General features: G+C 41.7%; 1 protein-coding gene across 1 annotated transcript; it reads right to left on the bottom strand.

Moving 5' to 3' along the window:
• Nucleotides 1–1,640: 1,640 nt before the first annotated feature.
• On the bottom strand, nt 1,641–21,115 carry cyhr1 (cysteine/histidine-rich 1). Its single transcript, XM_021315904.2, has 6 exons — nt 20,000–21,115; nt 17,700–17,794; nt 11,246–11,389; nt 7,935–8,146; nt 7,677–7,855; nt 1,641–3,304 (listed from the first exon to the last, which is right to left on the bottom strand). The coding sequence occupies exons 1-6, from the start codon at nt 20,288–20,290 to the stop codon at nt 3,092–3,094; spliced, it is 1,134 nt and encodes a 377-aa protein (XP_021171579.1). The 5' UTR covers nt 20,291–21,115; the 3' UTR covers nt 1,641–3,091.
• Between the last annotated feature and the right edge of the window lie 991 nt (nt 21,116–22,106).

Here is a 22,106-nt window from a genome sequence, read left to right as displayed (position 1 = left end):
TAACTGATTTTATTCAAAGCAGGAATGCTGCAACTTTCTGCTTGTGCTAATAAACCAGTGATTATCACCATAATTTTATCTACAGCAGCAAAAAATATAACAGGCACCTGCTAAATGTTGGAGTGAAGTGCTTTTCATACCTTATTACAGATCTTTATGGAGGAATATAACCAATGTAAGCTGTTAGTAGTTGTCCAGCTCTAGTTTAAAAACAGCGTTGCCTCATTTACAGTAATAGGAAGTAATCTTTGTTTCCGCTTGATGACTGGGAACATGATGGGAAACTTTTACCGTACTTCCGCCGGAGGACTGGGGGCAGCAACAAGTGGGGGAGGAGATGCTGCGTCGCTCTGCTTTCCATGCACTGGGAGAAAACTCTTGGTTATGTGGCCTTTTCAATAAGAAATGCATTTAAAAAGACTCTAAAATAGAGCTACACAATAGTCATCACAATAGCAGCGTGCCCAGTGACGATCACGAAGGACTGCTTGGGCGCATAATTTGATGGGGTGTTATAGCTCCAGTGTCAGGCATCCATGCTCCGCGTATCCGTAATAAGATCTGACCAGATGGATGGCCTTTCATCGCCCTTAATGCCCAAACAGGATGTAGATCACTAGGACCAGAGACGGTAAAGTTCCTGGAAACTATAGAGGATATTAGGATAAAGCAAAGTGTCCAGAAGTCAGGGGGTGAACCAAAATGCACATTGATGTCACAATTTATTTTAGCGACAGCATCGTCACAAAATAGACTGCAGCCCTAAAACGCTCGTGTCGTGATGGGAGAGTTTTCCGTCCCAAAACCTTGGATCATGACTTATAATATGCATGAAAAACCCAAAAATGTGTGAATCATGAAGCATTTCTGTAACCAGACTTATTCGAAGGAGAGGAACCGTAGGACTTTTTTTTTTTTGGACAAAGATTTGGAAATCAAGGGTTCCTTAAAGACAAGTATGTGAAAGATAATAATAAAGTCAATTTATTTTTAATTATTATTTATTTTTTTACCAAACACCATTTCTCTCTCTTCACCAAGGAAGCTACAGGTGCAGCTGATATATTATTATAGGATCAGTGACAACTCGGCTGCCCTACCAAGTCATGTCAGAGCGACAATGAGCCGCGCGGCTAAATGAGATTCAACCATCACTAAATCCATTTTCTCTACCTGCTAAACATCCACACGAGCAGATCCACAATCCAACTTCTTCCTAAATCCAATCAGCTTTATTTATTTATTTGTACAGACATGCAGGTGTCATTACGCAAAATAAAAAAACAACAACCAGCCGCTTTCAAGTCTGCGGGGCAATCTTCATTCTTGCTCCGCTGCGATATAAAACACGGTCGCTTGTCACCGGAGCGCTGGCTGCCGACGTTGCTATTGTTTCACACGCCGGCTAATTCGTTTTTGTACTCGAAGCGTGATTCATATTCTTCCCCTTCAAATCCAATGAAACGTATCCATCACCCACGCGAGTCCTTCAAATTAAATTTAGACTTCATAACTGCGGCACAGAATGCATAATTTATACAGGCCGGTGTATTTTTTTTTTTTTTTTTTTTTTTTTTGCAGAACCGAGCCTATTTTAGTCCCACATTTGACACTCACACACACACGGGCAGAGGCAGCTGTGCAGGTTCCATCATCTTTAATAAAAGGCACATGTACAGCCAAAGTGAGATGAGTGAGTCCACCGGCGTAGAGACGAAGCATCAGAAAACACAGAAATACATGAAGCAGAAGTCGGGGAGGAGAGAGAGCTCTATCTGCAGAATCTACATGAGGAGCATCCTGTTTTCGCTAATATGTCTCTGTAGGCAGGTCAAGCAGCCCTGTAACCATCCAGCCACACACACACACACACTGATTCAGCATAATATAAGTCTTCTATAGCTCTTCTGTGCTTCAACTACTTTGTGGTAAAAACCAGTTTAAATTTTAGGAAAAAAAAAAAAAAAAAAAAGAAGAAAGTAGGATTAACATAATTTTGGATAAAATCTGTCATTTAAAAAGGAGCGATTAAACTAGCTTCGATTCCCTCCCCACACACACACGTGTTAAAAACAAATTCAAAAACAGTAAAAAAAATAAAATAATAAAAAGAAAATAACCTTCATGTAAAACAGCTGAAATAAATATAAAAGCGGCCTGTTTAGATAGCAGGAAGCAACCTGAACGTCACAGCTTGGACCAGTCGGCGCACGCAAAACGCTCTTTCACAAACTCCACATTCAACCGGAGGGGAAAGGAAAATCTTAAATATTCATGGGGGGGTTAGGGGAGCTAAAGGGGGCCGTTAGTGTTGGAGGTTAGATACAGCCACTGCAGGAGGAAGAAGAACTAAAAACGCTGCCTGGCCGTCTCTCCTCCTGAAGGATGGAGGGGAAAGGGGTGGCGGCGGAGTGCTGCAGCCGTTTATCGGATGTAAAAAAAAAAAAAAAAAAAAAAACGATTGGGAAGGTGTCAAGGAGGAGGAGAGAAAAAAAAAAAAGAAGAAAAGCTGGTGTGCAGAGGGACGTGGGGAGATAAAACACACATATGCCTCCTTCCCCCCCCTTCTCCCCATTCACACCTCCAAATGAGAGCTGAGCAGAGTCAGCCGCTCCGTTTTCACATTATCACCCGTCTTTGGGATGTTTCAGCGTGTCAGCCGAGCTCTGGCTGCACGCTGCCGACCGTCACTTCATCTCTGGGTTGTTTTTATTTTGTTTTTTTTTGTTCTCAAACATTCAACGACACATCCGACACGCCTGTGTGTGCGCGACCTTCGACAGGTCCACGCCAGCCGCCACGCCCGTCCTTCGCCAGGTTTCACCCCACTCGTCTCACCTTCACAGCAACTCACAGCTTTCTGGGGCAAACCGTCTGGTAAAAACAGCGTTGTTAGGTATTTTGTGATTAGCGTGTGTGTATGTGTGTGTGTGTGTGTGTGTATGTTAAGAGGTATCAATGGCTCAGTGGTGTGTCTCTTTAATCATCACGTCCTCCCTTTCCACGCTGGCCTTCAATCAGCATGCTTCTTCTCCTGCACCCGTTTCCGTCGTTCTGCCTCCTCCTCCTCCTCCTCCTCCTAGAGAGGTCTTCATTTTTGGACTTGGAAGATGAAGAGGCGCAGGTTGATGTTTTTGGCGGCCAGCAGTTTGTTGCACTCCACCGAGTCGGAGATGGGCAGCGGGACGTAGTCGGTCTCGTTGGTGTCGTTGCTGAAGGAGTGGTGGTAGATGACCGGCTTGATGCGCACGTCGTCGTACGGCCCCTTCAGGAGCAGGAAGGAGCACTCCAGGGCCGAGTTCACCTGCGCGCACAGAGACACGGGGCATTTATGTAAGCGGACCGGTTTCCTTCGGTAGGCAGAAATCACATTTGGTGCAACCAGCTGCCTTCAAAAAGTAAGCCTCGGTATAAAAACAAGTCATTAGTCGCAGCGGGCAAATATGTAGGAGAGGATAAACTTCTTTGCCTGTGTGGAAAACGCTGAGAGGAGAACCAACAACACTGTAAATCAACCTGAACTAGGGCAGGGCAATATATCGAGATTTTAAAAAGAAATATAAGATGTAGGGCTATCCTATCATCTAGGATGAGACGATTCGATACGATTCTCAATACAGATCTCAGCTTGGTTTAATTTGACTCCTGTATCGATATTTATTACTTTCAAATTAATGCACAAAGTCATTTAATCACCAAGACCAGCCAAATATTATATTTATGTTCAATTTATTGAACACTGATATATTAACAGGAAAATAAAGTGCATTTGGTTCAATGCATTTAACATATCACAGAAACCAAAAATGTGCCCAAACGTCTGATTTTAGGGACGAAGGCGCCTCTAAAATCACTGAGCTATATTATACACTGGAGTGCTAATCACCGTCTGTTTGAACGAGTCGCTTTGAAGCCACCAGCCGCCATATTGGTACTCCCTATTTCCCCCCAGTAACTAGGGAATATGTGCGCTACAGCATCAAATAACGAGGATTTTCTCATGTTCAGGGGGGGCTTAAGACTTTTAAAATGTCAAATGCCATATAGTTTTATGTTATGTTCTAAAAATACCAAGTACTGAGAAAGTCATGTGCTGAAATATTTTGCATTTTATTCATTTAAATATATATGTTTCACATTTATAAATATATAAATAACAATATACAAAAACATATATTTACATATGTGTGTACATATATATACATATATACATATACACATACTTATATATACATATATATATATTTAATATGAATAACATGTAAAATATTTCAGCACCTAATTTCCTAGTAGTTAATAGTGTTAGTACATCCACTGACTGTAGAATTACCTGTGAAACGTTTTCACTCAGCCAGAAAACTGCTTGTTGTTGCAACCAAATCCTATGGGTTTCTGTGAGAGTAGGGAGTAGCAAGATGGCGGCCAGTGACTTCAGTTTTTCGGCAAAATCAGCACTCCAGTGTATTATATAGCTCAGTGTCTAAAATCCTGTCGGCCGTTCGCAAGTTCGTCTCACTTGCACTTCCTCGCTGTGAACAGTAATGGCACGTTGTAATAATGCCCCCTATGGGTTGGGAGGCATATTGTATTGAAAGCCAGAATATCGATATTAAATCGTGTTTAAAAACATCAATATTAATCTGTGTATCCATTTTTATGCACAGCCCCAATAAAGATGAGACTATATCATTTTATGTGTTCCAGTAGGTTATTTTTCAGCCTTTTCTCATGTTTATTTACAGCTGATTGTTAAACAATGTGCCTGTGAGACGCTTGGGATAAAGCTTTGATTCAGAGATGCCTTTTTATAATTACTTTAGGAAAAAAAAAACATATCGAGATAAATATCGTATATCGGTGTTCAGACGAAAAATATCAATATATTATTTTTGGTCCATCTCGCCCAGCCCTAGCCTGAAGAATCAATCGCTGTGGGGAAATGTGGTGGTGGCAGGATCATGATGGGGAACAGGGAGTTAATGGGAAGCTCGATAGAGCTACAATCCTGGACAAATCCCTGGAGCGGGGGTTCACCTCCTAGCAGACAATGCGCCTAAAAACAAACAAACAAGCAGCCAGAGCTACAACACTCTGGTTTAGATCAGACCACATTCATGTGTGAGAATGGTCTAGTCAAAGCCTCCCTCTAAATCCAAACTGAGAATCAGAGGCAAGACCTGAGAAAAGTTCAGGTTTGCTCTCCATCAGTGCAGCACGGCAGTAGAGGAACATTAATGTCCCATAACGACGTAGAATGGACTGGACTGGCAACGAATAAACCTGTATTTGACAAAAAAGGTGTCGATGTCTTTCTGCTCGGGGTTCATTGATGAGATTGCTCTCTTTCTGGAACCTTTTTCTGCTGGGAGGAGTTTTACTTATAAAACATTTTGAAAAGCACGCATCCAGGTCCAGGTGGCGCGAGAACCCGTGAAGTTTCCTCTACTCTGTCGATCGGTCAAAGAACATCCAGCAACTTATTCAAAAGAGAAAAACTAACATGATGCAGATCTATGGATGACGTCGTGAGGGATCCTGACCCTGCGGTTATGCGGGTTGCTGATCCTTTGGTGTTCAACTTGAGGCGTTCTAGTCAAATGTAAATAATGTTTATGTTTTGCAGGGATTTCATTTAATTAATAGCGTGTATGTGAGCGGATAACGAGTGGTGTGTGTCTATCCTTTGGGGTAGCAGTGCTTTAAAGGCTCGCCGGTCTGAACCGGTACGTCTCTCTGGTGGTGGTTTTCTCTTAAATATATACATTTCTCTATAGATTTCTCTTTGTGCCGTATATTTTTGCCGCCCCGGCAGGATCTGAAGACAAGGGGTTCTGACTTCGCCCACGAACCGTACAGACGCATCAGAAATCCGTCCAGCGTAGTTGTGCCGCCGGCGCCGCCTACTGCAGACGATCGGCGCGCTCAGATGCTTCCTTTTCTGTCATGAAAGCAGCAACGGGAGAAGAAAACTTCCTAAAAGCCACGGATCCTTTTGAGAGCAGCCGTTTCTCAGAGTCTTTTGGGTCTGATGAAGGAGGCGGGCGGCTGTAGAGAATTAAAACGTTTCTCTTCCTGCATCATAAGGCAGACTAGCAGGATGGAGACAGCAGGCGATAGCGGCAGAATATCTGTTAAAATCCACCACGTCACTTTTAACTCCTCCACTCTTCATCATTACGCTCGTCTCTCGTCTTCGGGTTCACTAAATGTGGAGCAGGGAACCTCCATCTAAAGGGCCACATACATTACTGGCAGGCAGGGTCTGTATTAATGGCACTTGAAATATAAATGGCTCACCACATGTTGATTTAATATGCAGTCATATTCATTAAGTTAGAATATTTATTTCTAAGAGGCTTGTTTGTCAGATGAAAAGTACATTTTCAATAAAAAACATCCTTTAAGCAGGTAATTAAACATACTTTTCATCGAGACCACTTTTCTTTCTGCATTAATTTTTTTTTTTTGCTTTTTTATTGGTCTGATGCAAAAAAAAAATGAAATCATATTTATCAGAAATAAAGACTTTAAACATCATTATTTTGTGTTGATCTATATAATGTATTTTCCTTAGTAAACTGTGTTTATGAAATAAATGAACTGAATTTACTATGACTGTATTGTGCAGCTCTTGCTGTTCCTAAAAACATTTTTTTCTTGTTTTTATTTATTTTTGTTTTAATTAAGACTTTTCCAAAGCTGAACTTTCCAAAGCTTTCAGTCCTTTGCCTTCAGTTTAAAATACACAACGCTGAAGTTCACCAAGGATTCAAGGAGGATATTTCTATGACCACCTGCCTTTATATAAGGAACCTGGAAAAAACAGAGGAAGGAAGAAAGAAAGAAAGAAAGAAAGAAAGAAAGAAAGAAAGAAAGAAAGAAAGAAAGAAAGAAAGAAAGAAAAAGTAAAAAAGGTTCATAAAGTAAGAAAGGCCAGAAGGCAGGGAGGTAGGACACATGGAAGGACACAAGAGAGCGAAGACACAAATAAGGAAGGGCACAAAGGAGGATGGAAAGAAGAATGTGGGTGGAAGGTAAGGAAGGGAGCGAGGACACAAAGAAGGAAAGAAAAGAAGGACGCAGCTTTCAGACTATAGGCGAAGGAAGTCTCTTTTCCAGACTGGAAAACGCTGAGAGGAGAAAAAACCAACACTGTAAATCAGTCTGAACTAGGGCTGGTCATTATATCGAGATTAAAAAAAAAAAAAATACCAGCCTGGAAAAGACCTTCCCAGACTGCAGAAACTCTGACAGGACTTAAACCTGAACCCCAAACAGCAAACTTGTTCAGGCGTTTACTGGCCGCTCCTCCCTAGTTTGGTGGATCCTGATGATCTTTTTAAGACCAAAGCTCACGCAGGGTAACCGGTTCACACCCAGCAGAAACACAAGATGGTTTTGTCCCTAACCTTTACCTGATCCACACTCAACTCTTAGCAAAGAGCATTGTGGGACGTATTTGATGCAGGTTCTCTGTATCGATGCATTTATTGAAGAGAGAGAAGAAAAAAAACGCTCAGATTTCAGTATTTAAGCTGCTGGAAGCCCATCAAGGAGAAATTAGCCGATTTCCATCATTGACTGGAGCACTCACTTACAGCACAATCGTTATTTCTGACTAAAATTATTTAACGATACTAAAATAAAACAAACATTAGCAGTAAGGCGGCCGCTACCTTGCTCTTGAGGATGAGCTGGAAGGAGAGCGTGCGCTTGCAGGAGAGGTTGGGATTGCGCTCCGAGTCGTTCACGCGGGCCTTCAGCACCCACGTCTGGTTGAGAACGGTGAAACGTGGAGTCTCGTAGTACAGGCGGGTGATGAAGTCGTCGGTGCGGTACGGTCTGAACTGCACCTCTGAGAGGGTGGAGTAGGAGAGAGGTAAAGGAAGGAAGCAAACAGTTCATGACGGTAAAGCCCGGGCCTCATTCTGTACCTGTGAAGCCGATCTTCTCGTAGCACAGCAGGCTAAAGATGCTGTTGTATAGCTGCATGTCTCTGCGGTGGCTCTGGTCCATCTCTCCCAGGATTCCCATCAGCTCTGTGCCCGTCTTGGTCGGGTGGGAGCACTCGCCCTCGTGCGCCGGCAGCTCGTGGAACGGGCCTTGCCAGGGGCAGCCGATCCTCTTGTACTTGCACTGCGTCACCCTGGAAGCGCGACACGCAGAAGACGCAGTTAAAAAAAAAAAAAAAAAACGGACAGAAAAACAAACGTGGTGCGACACAGACGACGGATCCTCTGCCGGACGCCTGCGCCGCCTGGAAGCTAACGGCATGAAAGGTACCAATTAACCCAGGAAGTGAACCGCGAGCAAATGAATGCAAGTGCTGGGACGAGTGCGCTACCCTGAGAGGGAGAAAAGCCACAGATTCATATCAATTACGCCACGGATAACGGCGAGTTTTAATAAATACGTGTTCCTCTCGAAAGGTAAAATGAGGTATTAATAACTTGAAAGGTGCTACTTAGTCTCTGCAGTGAGACAAAGCTAATTGAAGTCGCTCTTGCGTAATTCTCCCCTTTCACTGGAAAACTTTTGTCTTGCACAATTCAGACGGAGCCGGGCGACGAATACCCGACATCTGTGGATATAATTACAGCAAATTAAACATGGAGTTGCCAGGGGTCCAAAAAATAAAAGATGACTGTATTTGTGAGGACGATAAGATCATCGTCTGATCGGAGGCCGGCCACGATTTTCTTTCCATCTCCTTGGAGTCTCCTCTCACTATTCTAACTCTGAGATGCTGGGTTTTAGGCGCCCCTCAGTAAAAAAAAAAAAAAATACAAAAGGCAATCCTTCCTTCGCAATAACAAACGGTCATTTGTTGATTTTTGTTTCGTTTCTTTAGTGGAACTGGGTGGTAACAACTTGTTACACATGTTTTATTACTGGATTAAAAGTGAGGAAATATAAAGGTTTCTTAAACATCCTTTAGTCCTAATGTTTTTATTATTTTTTACGTCAAAGTTTCTGCACAAATTCAGACGTTTTTTACTGCCACTGCATCAAAGAATAAAGCGATTTAACAGTAAAATAAATAAATAAATGAGTGGCTTACTCAAATAAAAGTGAACTCTGTTGCAGAATCAAAATCTAAAAGCTAAAGGATGTTTGGGGAGAAAAGGCTAGTGAGCATTCGGGACCGTGAAACCGTATCCGCCCCCCCTATAAATTGCTTCTATTTTAGCTTTTTTGTTACTCTTAAACATCTTGGACAATCAAACAAAGATAACCTGAGTAAAACACAAAAAACTGTTTCTTGAATTGATAATTTCATTTATTGAGGGAGAAAACCCAACTATAATTCTCCAGTTAAATCCTAAACGAATGATGAGCCATGTTTGGTGAATGTGTGACTAGCCGTACCCAGAGCTGATTATTGCCAGAAACAGAACCCATCTGACAGCATGAAGTAGGCCAAAAGAGCAAAATAAAAAAAAAAATCAACACCTCACGCCCTAATCTAAAGAAATTCGAGGACAGACTCCACATGGGGCTAAATGGAGGTGAATCTTCAGATGCCGACTAAAATTACTAAGAGTTTAGATCAGTGAGTGATCTTCTTACCCGTTTGCTTTGCTTCTGAGCTCCTAGCATGGGTAAGTACACAGTTTATTGAAATGTGTTATTAATCAGTCACTGAGCGGCGTGTTTTCCAGAACGGTCCCATATGGGGACGAACCTGACCAGGAATAGCCGTTTCCCGTGTGGTTTGGAGATTTGATTTAGCATTTTCTTTAAAAGCGGACATGTTTCGCTTTGCCATAGTGTCTCTGTTCTTGTCTGACTGCATTTTCCATCAAATGCTGCGTAGCTTCGACCAAGATAGAGCAATTTTCTTCAATTGAGTAAAAACAAAACTGAAGTAATTTTTGGACCAATAGGGGAGCGATCAAAAGTTAGCACACGGTTTCAGCTGGTAACCACCGCTCAGGCCTGAAATCTGGGTGTAGTGATGGACTCAGACCTGAACCTCCAAAAACATCTAAAGACAATTACACGGTCGGTTCTATCACCTGAAGAACATTTCTAGGATTAAAGGACTAATGTCTCAGCAGGATCTGGAAAAACTAATCCATGCGTTTATTTTTAGTAGAATTGATTACTGCAACGGTGTTTTCACAGGCCTGCCTAAAAAGTGGATCAGACAGCTGCAGCTGATCCAGAACGCTGCTGCCCGCGTCCTCACTAAGACTAAGAAAGTAGAGCACATCACCCCAGTTCTAAAGTCCTTACACTGGCTCCCTGTATCACAGAGAATAGACTTTAAAATACTTCTGTTAGTCTATAAATCCCTGAATGGCTTAGCACCTAAATACATCACAGACTTGTTATCAGTGTATCAACAATCCAGACCACTAAGGTCTTCTGGCTCCAGCCTGCTCTGCATACCTAGAACCAGAACTAAAAAAAAAAACTTTAAAACTGCCGGAAGTTCTTTTATATCAAGATTAAAAACATATCTTCAGGATTGCCTTTGACTGTTCTAGTTAAACTGTTTTACTGAAACATCATTAGTTCAAATTTGTAGTCCAACTGTTTTTAAAATCATAAATTTTTGCTTTTAGTTTCCATTTTCCCGTGTTTTATTTCGTTTCAATTTTCCTACATTTACAGTTTTTTTTTATTTATTTTTATTTTCCTACGTTTTAATCCTGGAACGTGCTACACAAATAAATTTGCCTTGCCTTGCCTTGGTCGGAGCGACGCAGGTACAGCTGCAGAAAACCACCAGCCGGTCACCTCAACCAGATCTTACTGCTGCGACACCATCTTCCGTCGGATCGGACGCTTTGCTGTGTTTTCGGCCTGTAAACTCGACCGCAGGCCACGCGTTTAAATTGGCTACGCTGCTCTGCCTGAAACGCCCTGAACTCACATCAGTCCCCGCCTTGAACTGTAGACGGCGCTGCTGAGAAAACGGCTAACCCTACAAAGCAGGATTGGCAGCAAAAGAAGAGCTGGACGAGGGCGTGTATTTATCAGAGTTTATAAGGACCACACAGCTTCAGCCTCTCTTTGCACAGATAAAATTGAAAGCAAAGTTTTGATGACCAGTGGGACCGGTGACATTTCCCCACACCCCTTCATGCAGTCCAGTCATTTAAAGTTTCTGGATACTCATACATTATTAATATTAGTGGACAAAAAAAACACAAAAAAAGTCAATCTAATTGTAGAAACGCTGTCTTCTTTCACGGTGGGTCCTGACTTTAATGTTTGAGTGCATGGAGCTGTGAACCTGTCTTGGCACTCCTCCTTCTGGTGTCTCTCTAGGCTGGAGCGGGGGAACTGCTTTAGGCAAAAGGTACATTCTGTCGGCAGCTCGCTGACAGCCTTCTCCACCGCCAGGTTCCTACAGCACAGGTTCTTGCTTATCTCACACCTACATGGGCAGAGAAAAAAAACAACGATTCGTACGTCAGTGCAGAGGCAGAAATAATATCTGTGGAATCGGCAGTATGCTAATAAAGTTTGTCAAAACTGCAGGGGGAAAAAAAAAAAGATCTGCCGCGGCAGATTTTTACCTGCAACGCGTACCGTTACACAATCGTGTTATTTTTCATCTGTGTGCGCACGTTAGTCAGAAATGGAAATTTAACCTTTGCACATTAATTTAAAGTTTCACGTCCGACTGGATAAACGTTGTCCTGTTTTCTAAATGAAACTGCCTCAGTTGAATTTGTCAGTGGTTCTTTATTTAAGATACTTTCCCCACAACTCTGTGAGATAAAAGGTCAGTATGTTAACTTGACCGATTCAAAATGTACTGTAATTCCTCTTTAACCTTCCCAAACTGACAAGCCCATCAACACCTTCCCACTTCCACCATTTTTAAACAAGTTCTTTGCTTTACAGGAGCGATCAGTAGTTACGATCGGATTAAAATGTGTTCGTATTAAATAATCTGATCAAAATAGAACCAAACACCCCCCCCCAAAAAAAAAAAAAAAAGTAGTTCTGTCTTGCTAAACAACAACAAATAGTAAACAAAGTCTTTTAAGCTTCCAGGATGGATTTGCATGATGATTATGGCTGAAACGTTACCGAATGAGCAACAATCATGAGCCCTTTTATTTTTTTCCGAACAGCCCTGGTAGTTTTGGTTCCCGACGTATTTCCACCTCCCACCAATGCGGAAATGTGTCCCGTTTACGGCGGGTGCACGTGCACGTCGGGTTCAGTTTGCCATATTCGGAATAACTTGAGCCTGACAAGCGTTAATATGCACGTTGATCGGATTATCAATCAGCCTAAACCACCCCTCTCATTCGGATTATAATTGCATTCAATTTGATCTTAATCCCATTATTATATTCCGATTGGCTTGTTTACTTGACGCGTTTTTATTCCTATCGGCCCTTTATTCCGATTACTTTTCTCCATGTAAACGTAGGTAATTAAGACAACTATCTCAATTATCTGCCAAAGGGGGTCACATTAATAACCAGCCTCCTGAGAATCTCCACCTTTCAGTAAGCACCCATGGTTTGGTTTAATAATATCTGCTCCGGCTGCTCACTTTTGTGCCCTAAAGTTTCTTGTCTTTCTGTTTAGACACTAGACTGCAGAGCAGTGTTGTAGTACTCGAGTCCGAGACTCGAACTCGAGTCCGAGTCATTAGCTAAATTTAGAGACTTGTGACTTGACTTGGACTTGAGCACTGATGACTCGAACTTGGACTCGGACTCCTACATTCAGATCATTCTGACTCGGAAATTGAGAAAAAGACTCGACTTTTTTTATATCATTAGGCTATAATTTTAATATGTCATTAGAATATTATTTGGTGTATGATTTTAATATCTAAATGTCGTACCGCGCACGTGACGTCACCATCTCATGAGCAACGCCCCTTGCCGCTAATGTAGGGCAAACAGTGTAAGAGCGCATGTAGCAGCCAGCCGTTACACGTGCAACAGATACGATATGACCGATTTTACAGCTGTTAAACTTTCACAAGAGGATGTCCAGGCGCCCATTTTACTGGTAGAACTGTGGAACAACATACCAACGTTCAGCTCAAACGATGGCTTGAGTGTCGAGGGCTCGGAAAGACGGGCCGAGTTGATAGAAAGGTAAGTCGTTGTTTTTCTCCTGCTCGGCATTCATGCCGTCCTCGGCCGTTTTTTTTTTCTGTTTGTAATCACCGTCCTGGAATCGGTATAAATTGTCCGACCCGCCGAACAATTTAGTCCGGTCCGGTGGCCAAATGCATTTTCATTATCCAACGGCTGTATCTCCTCGCTGCATCGACCGATCCACACCAGATTTGTTGTGAGTCATGGGGGAACGCTGCCGAACGCGTTTGTGGGAATCGCCCGGTGGACGGGCGAGGAAAATGCGTAACAGCATCTGCGGTGGCGGGCGGTCGGCGGTGCGCGAACCCCGCCCGCCGGCCGGAGCCACGGCGGTGCGCGAACCCCGCCCGGCGGCCGGAGCCGCCGGCCGGCCGGAGCCGCGGTGGTGGCCAATAGGCCGGAGTGCGCTTGGCTGCGAGGGCCGATTGACGCCGCTTGCGGCTTTAACATCCTTCATATGCGGCCTATCAGCGTACCTCGAGTCGCTGTTGCACGTTCCATAGCAACAATGTTTAAGAACCATGGTTAGGAGACGTCTTAGACTTGGAAAAAGCAGTAGTTTTACCGAGTAAAACCAAGGGTAACTACAGCGAAAGAGTTATTAGTGCAATGGAATGTTACTGCTTCATGTCATACATCACACGTCAATAGTGACTCGACTCGGACTTGACTCGGATGAGTAGTGACTCGACTCGGATTTTTTTTTAATGACTTGGACTTGACTCGGACTTGAACACTGGTGACTCGAACCTGGACTCGGACTCGAGGCATAGTGACTTGACTACAACACTGCTGCAGAGGCTTACCTGTTTCACCTGTTTCACCGATTCGGACCCAATTGTTATGATGTTTATCCCAGTCTACAACCCAATGTTACGTATAATTTAAACTGCATTTTATTCTGCATTACAGTGAGAATGGTGGCCTAGTGGTTAGAGAGCCAGGCGTTTGGCGGTTCAAAACTCAGTCTGTCACTCAGGCTCCCTGAGCAAGACCTTTGACCGCAGATTGCTGCCTGGGCGGCACTCAAATTTCCCTGTGTGGAACTATAAGAGGGAAATATATTAAATGTGGTTCTAATCCTGGTTTGGGTTAGCGGGTTCTTACACAACATGAGATTATAACACAGATCAAACCAAAAGTCACAAAGACTGATCACCTCCTACATTTCCTTACACTAGACCGAGCAGATTATAAGAAATTTCCTTTTGACCATTGGCTGTTAAAGTGCGTACAAAACATGCACAAAAAGAGATGAAGTTGCAAAATAGCAAAAAACTCTGACTTTTCTTAGGAAAATTAGGATTTATAGCACATTTTTTTAAAAGGCCAATAATGAAATCTTTTTGAACAAATCCAACAAGTTTGTTCAAAACGGATTTTTATACATATCTGCAACTCCGGCACTACCTTCAGGATCATAGTCAATGGATTAAAATTTCTAAGGATATGACGACGGTTGAGAACCTTACAATCGGAATTAAATAGTAATAACAGGGATGTTAAGGAGAAATGGGAATTAGAGGCACATTTTATAATAACAGATGATGAAAAGGGAGGAAACATTTAGGTCATGGCATAGATTAATAAATATCCCAACATGGAGAGGGGGTTTGATTGGAAACACGGCGTTCATCACGTCAACGTTTTTGATTGATTTGAATTTGGACCCCTCTGTGTACATATTGGGAATAATATGTGAGAATTCTACTTTTGATTGCAAAGAAATGTTTTACATTTACACGGTTGAGACTGCAGCCTCCCAATATCATGCAAGGGAGAGAAATAATTAAAAAGGTCTACATCATGGAAAAAATAGACAGCAAAGGTAACACTTAAGTTGGAGACTTTTGAATCTAAATTGAAACCAATAGCTAGATTTATAATGGAGTTTTAACACCTCTATAAATTTAAGTAAATTTAACGGTTTTATAAATCTCCTATGTTTATTATTGCCATAATTTTTATCGTAATTATCATTTATTCATTTGATTATTTCTGTAGGCTAATCATTTTGGAAAAGTATTTTTACATGATGTGCATTTTGTTTAGTTTTTTTGTTCATAAGTTTCCAGAAGACTCGTGCCAGATATAAATGGTATAACTACTACTGATCAACTGCTAGGTTTCGCAATTGAATTACACGCCTATATAGACAAGGAGCATCTTAATATGGAGACTGGGGCTAGGCTGGACTATTATGCATATTTGTGCAAGACAGTTTTGAAAGTAAATAAAAATAAATAAGTATTATTAGCATTATTAATAATATTATTAGTAGGTTTTTTTTTTACTTTTTGTATCAAACGGCTTCTTTTTTAACCAAAATATAGGCAGGTACAAAACGAGAGAAAAAAATAAAAGCACAAAATGGTAAAAGGATTAAATGTCCAGCTACGGATTCAGTCACAGAAAAACAAAAGGCCGGAGGGGTTCTTAAATCTGAGAACTTTACTGGCAAATAATGTAGAACCACTACCATCTAATGTAGAACAGATTACTAGATCAATGTGTGCTTCTGTGCTTTTTGTTTCTCTTGTTGTGTCTCTGTTCTGTCTTCTGTAACCCCAGTCGGTCGAGGCAGATGACCATTCATACTGAGCCCGGTTCTGCCGGAGGTTTTTCCTTCCCGCCAATGGGTGGTTTTTCTTCCCACTGTCGCTTCATGCTTGCTCAGTATGAGGGATTGCTGCAAAGCCATGGACAATGCAGATGACTCTTCCTGTGGCTCTACGCTTCCCCAGGAGTGAATGCTGCTTGTCGGGACTTTGATGCAATCAACTGATTTCCTTATATAGGACATTTTTGACCAATCTGTATAATCTGACCCAATCTGTATAATATGATTGAACTTGACTTTGTAAAGTGCCTTGAGATGACATGTTTCATGATTTGGCGCTATATAAATAAAATTGAATTGAATTGAAAGTGAGCCTATAGACAAGTTTCACAGTCATTTCCTGTTTACTTCCATAAATAAAGTAATTCTGTAATTTCTGGTTGAGTAAGGACTAGGGTTGGCAACATCATCGCAATAAAAAAAGAAAAAAAGAAAAATGCAATTTCCAAATCGCAGAGGTCTGTAAATTTTTGGCTATGTAACAATTAGTGAATCAGGCGTGTCCTTTATGTGTCAGTAAACTGTTTAAAGTGGGTTTGCCTCCACATTGAAGGGAAGACAGTTGCAGCAGTGACATAAATTCATTTTATTACTTGTTTTAGAGTTTATATAATCATACTGTTTTTACCAGAAACTTTCATGAATCTCACCATAGCATTAAGTTCTGGTCAATCAGTTTAATACATAGACTTGCTTGTTGTTTGGAATTTGCAAGGATTAATGTCCAATTCAACAAGCCATTATCTTGAATAATATTCTGATTAATAAAAACTGACAAATTTAATCCATTGAAACATGGTTGAAACATATCACAATTTAATTTTTTTGGCAAAAATCGTACAGCCCTAGTAAGGTCAGCGTTTATTTCCATCGGATGGTGATGGCTATAAAACGGGTTCATTCTCATTTTCATTCTCATAAAAAGTGGTTTATCAACAGCTCACCTTGCTGCAACATCGAATTGGGAGGATAATATCACAAAATGTCGAATGTTACAACACGCAAACATATTTTGCGCACTTTGTCGAGTCCGTAGACGGGAACAGCATGAACAGCCTGAAAAGCTCAGAAGCTCATCAATACTCAGCGACAAAGTCGGTTGTGCGCCGATAAACAAACACGGGAATTTTGTGGACATGAAGGCGGATGAAGGATTACTGCCATAACGCTTGTTTGGTGGTTACGGAGGACGGAGAGGTGGAAAGGAAAGTTCGCTCACCTTACAATGTAGCTCCATATTTATGTGTTGATTAGTTGTGAGTAAGTTGTTGAAAATGCTGCAATGTGTGCGATCTGGTGGCCTCTTTATTACGTTATCATGAGTCTCGTATATCTGTTACATTGTATGTGATTTGTTGGCCATCAACTACAACCGCCACAGAGCCCTGTCGCCTCAACGCCATTTTGAAATCAAAAATAAAATCCCTCTCTGGGTTCATAGTGCCATTTCTTCAGCTCACGCAGGTGGAGATGACGTGACTCTTTTATGACTTTATTTAACACAATACAGAGTCGCCGTCTTCAGTCACAACGCAGACGGCAAACCGAAAAACATCCAGTGACCGCGCAAACCGGACGTTCGTAGAAGAAACCAGCAACATTGGCGGCCCCCCCGTAGTTCTGGCAGTGAAACTTGTCTATAGCTCAATACATCCTCACTACGTAATCGCGTTCCTATTTATTTTTATTCACGTTCGTGACCTACATGAAGAGTCGGCTGCGTTTCGTTGAAAGGAGAACATTTTACCAACTAGGAGGATAATGTTTTACAGCTAGCATCGAATGAGAAACCGTGGAGTTGACTGCATCTGCCGCTGAAGACCGGACTGAACTGACCGCACGTCTCCAGGCGTGAACTGGACTGTTTTGAATCAGCACTGTGTAAAGAAACTGAATTGATAAAAGAAGAAATTGACAGTAACTTGAGCAGCTTGCCGCATTTTTCTCCCCGCGTTTCCCTGAAGCATTTTGTGTCCGCAGGGACGCTGGTTTACCTGCAGTTGGGACACGTGGCCTGTTCCTCCTTGAGACGAGAGTCAGCCAAGAGGTGAATGAAACAGCCAGCGCACATCAGGTGTCCGTTGGTACACTTTGGCAAAAAAGACAGAACGGGTCACAGAGTGGATGATTAAAAAAAAAAAAAGGAAAATCTCAAATTCATGTAGGATACATTTTAAGCAGTTTGTGACAGTCTGGCTTCCTTTTAAATCCTAAATACCACATTTTCTGCAACAGGTATAGATGTTTAAAAGCAGATGTTTTGGGAAAGATGCAATAACAAGAAAAAAAAAAAAGAAATTTTACAAGTTTGATCTAAATATATTTGGATATTAACATATATGCCATATTTGGGTAAGAGGATACAAACCTATTTTTGTGCAGGTTATTTCTGATCATACTGTCGTAGCATCTCACACCATTAGTAACGTGGAAGTCACATACTTGTAGCAGTTTACTGTCGGCTACAAATGCAAGCCTACCCGTCTTTAAAGACACTTATAGATCAAGGGATGTAATTGTTGACATTACGGTTGGATGCTTGAATAAGCTCAAATCGGGATATAGCTGCATTTTGTACAATAATTTTATAATCGAAAGAAAATATGGAAATGTTCAATTGTGAAAAAAAAAGAGATGCACAGATCAACTGGCCAGAGATCAGGATCGGATAATTTTCTCTCATCAGACACTGGCCGGTCAAATCATGAAAAATCAGACATTCTGTTTTTCTTTTGCATGAATGCATCAAAAACTGAAAACGTTCGAAATTTTCGGTTTAGAAAACCAAAATGTTGATACATTTCTAAATGTATGAGGATGTCCTTTAATTGCAATAATTTCCAAAAATATGATAAAATTTAGAGACAATGCATATATGGAGCTAATTCTGTAATTCACCCATTTTCTGTTTGAAAATGAGTGAATTACCAAGAAGCTGCTGCACATTTTTTTCTCTGATGTTTTATGCTCTTAAAAACAAAGCAAGAAAAACAATCCAAAAGGAAAAAATTGGAATCGGAATCAGACTTCAAAGAAAACTGGAAATTACCCTCGACCAGGAAAAGCCTGAGCAGCACATGCCTAGAAATGACGGGACATGTTTGAATACAGGGGCACAGATTTCTCTCGGTCCGGTTTATTTATGAAACTTTGCTGGCATATCCTGTATCAAACCGTAATATCAAACATACTTTCAGCAATAATAATGTTTTAAAAAGAAAATAATGGTGGACAATATTAATCAGTACAGACACACCAATCAGTCAGAAATTGGAATTAGCCAAACGTCCTTCGATTAAATACAGAAAACTGGTTTTGCTCATAGATGCATCAAGACTAACAACTCCCACCTTTTTCTGTCTACAAGTGGATCAACCAAAAAGTAAGCACTTTGGTGGACTTTTAATAAAAATCATACAAGTGAGTAAATGGTGATATGCTCTGGTGAGTAAATGGGTAAAATGTTCTGAATGTTCTCAAAACTAGTGCCTCTTTTATGTCTTACAGTCCGAATCAGAATCAAAAAATCACATGTTGGAGAACGCAAGGAATCATTATTGGTCCGTGTCAGTGCTGACAGCTTTAGCACCAGCATTATTAAGCCTATTTAAATACGAGGGTAAAAACATATCTTTATTCAGGTTATTTTAGATCAGTTAAAATTTCTGATGGGAGGCAATCGATAGAAACATCGACACAGACTTTTAGAAAGCTTTAAAAGACGCAAAGGTGCAGATCTGTCATGATTGCACATTTCTGTGGGACGGTTTAACCAGTGCGTGGCATTTTCTCTAAACACGTGTATGTTTTACATTGTTAATGGTTTATCTGCAATGTAAACATAAGAAAGGGTGTGCTACACTGTGCTTCAGAGGCCGTGGTGTTGACTAAGAGATCAGAGCGAGGTCTTAAGTTTGATCTCATGACATTGGATAGAAAAGTGGGAGGTCATTAAGGACAAAAGGTGTGAGGTAAACGGAAGTAAGTATTGCAGGTTGTATTTCCTGAGGCTAACCTAAAAAAAAAGAAAACCATACAATGTTAGAAACCTGAGCCAACACAGCTGATCACCTAGATCTGCTGTGAGGACAGACCGGGTTATATCAGACGTCAGTAAAAATAAAATAATAATAATAATTGGAACGGGCCCTTACATTCAACAGGTTGACGCTGATGTTTTGGGACACAGCTGGGAAATAAATCTACCGTGGCTCTTTCGGCTGCTTCCCTGACGCCTGGCAGTAAATGAAGGGAGTATTATTAGGGCGTTGTTTGTGATTGACGCCACCTTTACCTGATACACGGACGCCTTGGGCAAGTCTAGGCACACGGTGCAGCACAGCACGGAGTACAGTCTCTCCTCCAGCTTCCCCGACTCTCCTTCGGGGATTTTCACCCTCTTTTTGGGCGGCTCGTCCGGGTCAGGCTCGGGCCCTTCTCGCCGTATCCCGACATCCTCCTGCATGGCCGCGACCCCGGCGACAGCCTCCACCGCTGCTGCCCCCACGGCCCCGACCCCCAGGCCGGCCGAGGAGGAGCCAGGGGCGACCGCAACGCCCACGTCTCTTTCTTCCAGGGAAGACATTTAGCGATGGTTGCCCCCAGTGGGGGTGGGGGGGAAGGTGTCTCCTCTGTGGCTGAGTCCCGAATAAAGATTAGGGACGTTAGTTAGCTCGGGTTAGCTTACAACCTGTCGAGCTAACGCGAGCTAAGCTAACGCGTCAGAGGCGAGCAGCCGTTAACGCAGCGAGGTTGATTCTAACAAGCCAGTTCTTACGAGATAACGACAACATGAGCCAAAAAATGGTATATTAGCTGCCGAGGAAATCAAATTCTTACTGATTTAGACGACTTACAGCGAGGCTAGCAGTCCTTTTTTTTTGGCCCCCCTCCCCACCCCCCCAGAGCCCAGGCAGAACAAAAACAACTCGGCCTCACTCAGCTGTCCGTTATTCGCAACGGCAGCAGGTAACGACGTGCTCTGCCGGCGGGCCTCCCTGTCCGGCTGCTCTCCCCGCGTCCCTGCCCGATGCTCCGGTACCGGCTCCCGCTCGGTCTGTCTCTCTCTCTCTGTCTGTCTGTCTGTCTGTCCACTGGACCACGCACAGAACCTGTCGGTGGCTACAACCTGAGAGAAAGGGTTCTGTTAGGACTTGTCTCTCTGGCTACACAGCCATCTTTGTTTTGTTTTGTTTTTGTGTTTTTTTTTTTTTTTTCCTCCTCTGACCGTGTTCTGTTTTTTTTTTTCTATTTCAGGAAGGTAAACCTAAAAACCGGGTATTTAAAAAAAATTAAAAATAAAAAATAAACGTATATCGCCCGCATCTGCAAGGGGCCTCTACGCTACTGTCGTAAATTGGCTGACAAGAGGAATGTTTTGTTGTGGCAGCTGAGTTGGGGTATTTAAAGAGTTTGAGGGGCGCATGCGCACTGAGCAGCCTCCGCTCGCACGTTAAAGGTGACCAAAACCTGATATGCGACAAAGTTTAGGCGTCTTCCCCCGGAGGCGGAAATAACTTTGGCCCGACTGTTGTGAATAAAATAATGTTTTCTCGTTCACATGGTGTCTTTGCTTCATTATATCGCAAAACTGTTTTGGTTTAATTTGAGTTTTTACAAACCAGCTGACTAGTAGATTTAAAAAAATAAAAAAAAACAAAAAATGTTTTGGCTCTTAATTACACAACTTGACCTACTTATTTGATTGACTGATAAACAGTTCATCATTTTCAATTAGTTTTTGACAAATTTAATTTAGAACCTAAATATTTGTACAATTTTATCTGGACTATAGGCTAGCTATACAGGGAAATTTGGCAGAAGATGTTTTCCTATTGAAATATATTATATTAGTCGTTTATGAAGACGACCTAGCTGTCATTACAGTAAAATCCACTTTTTACGCAAAACAAATAATAATCTTATTATAGTCACGTATTTCTGATACAATATTTTTCTATTTACACAACAGGCTTTGGTTTAATTAACAATACGAAATATCTTCTGTTAAATATAACATTATACATTGGATAGTATGTAAAAGGGTCGGGAAATGTATCCTTCCAGCACCTAAAAGTAGCCTTGATCCTACACGCTTAAAGAGGAAGGTTTTGTTGAGGCAGATGACTTGGGTTATCGGGCATACCTTTGGTCATTCCTGGAAAGATTACCGAAACCTGATAAGCAACAAAGGATGAACTATGTCACAGTGTTGGAATTTAACTGGTTAGTTTTATTCTAGCCCTGAAGCTAGGAGCAAGCCTATGTAGATTTGTTTGTTTTGTTTTAATTCCACTTCTACTTCAATTTATATTTATTTATTTACATTTATATTAAAGGACTAAATACTCTCAAAGATCGAAGTATTCTGATTTGGGTACAGTCCATCAAAACATGACAAA

The sequence above is a fragment of the Fundulus heteroclitus genome, chromosome 13, assembly GCF_011125445.2.
Source record: "Fundulus heteroclitus isolate FHET01 chromosome 13, MU-UCD_Fhet_4.1, whole genome shotgun sequence".
Classification (NCBI taxonomy): Eukaryota; Metazoa; Chordata; class Actinopteri; order Cyprinodontiformes; family Fundulidae; genus Fundulus; species Fundulus heteroclitus.
Note: the sequence above shows the minus strand (reverse complement) of the source record. Positions and strands in the feature narration are given on the sequence as shown.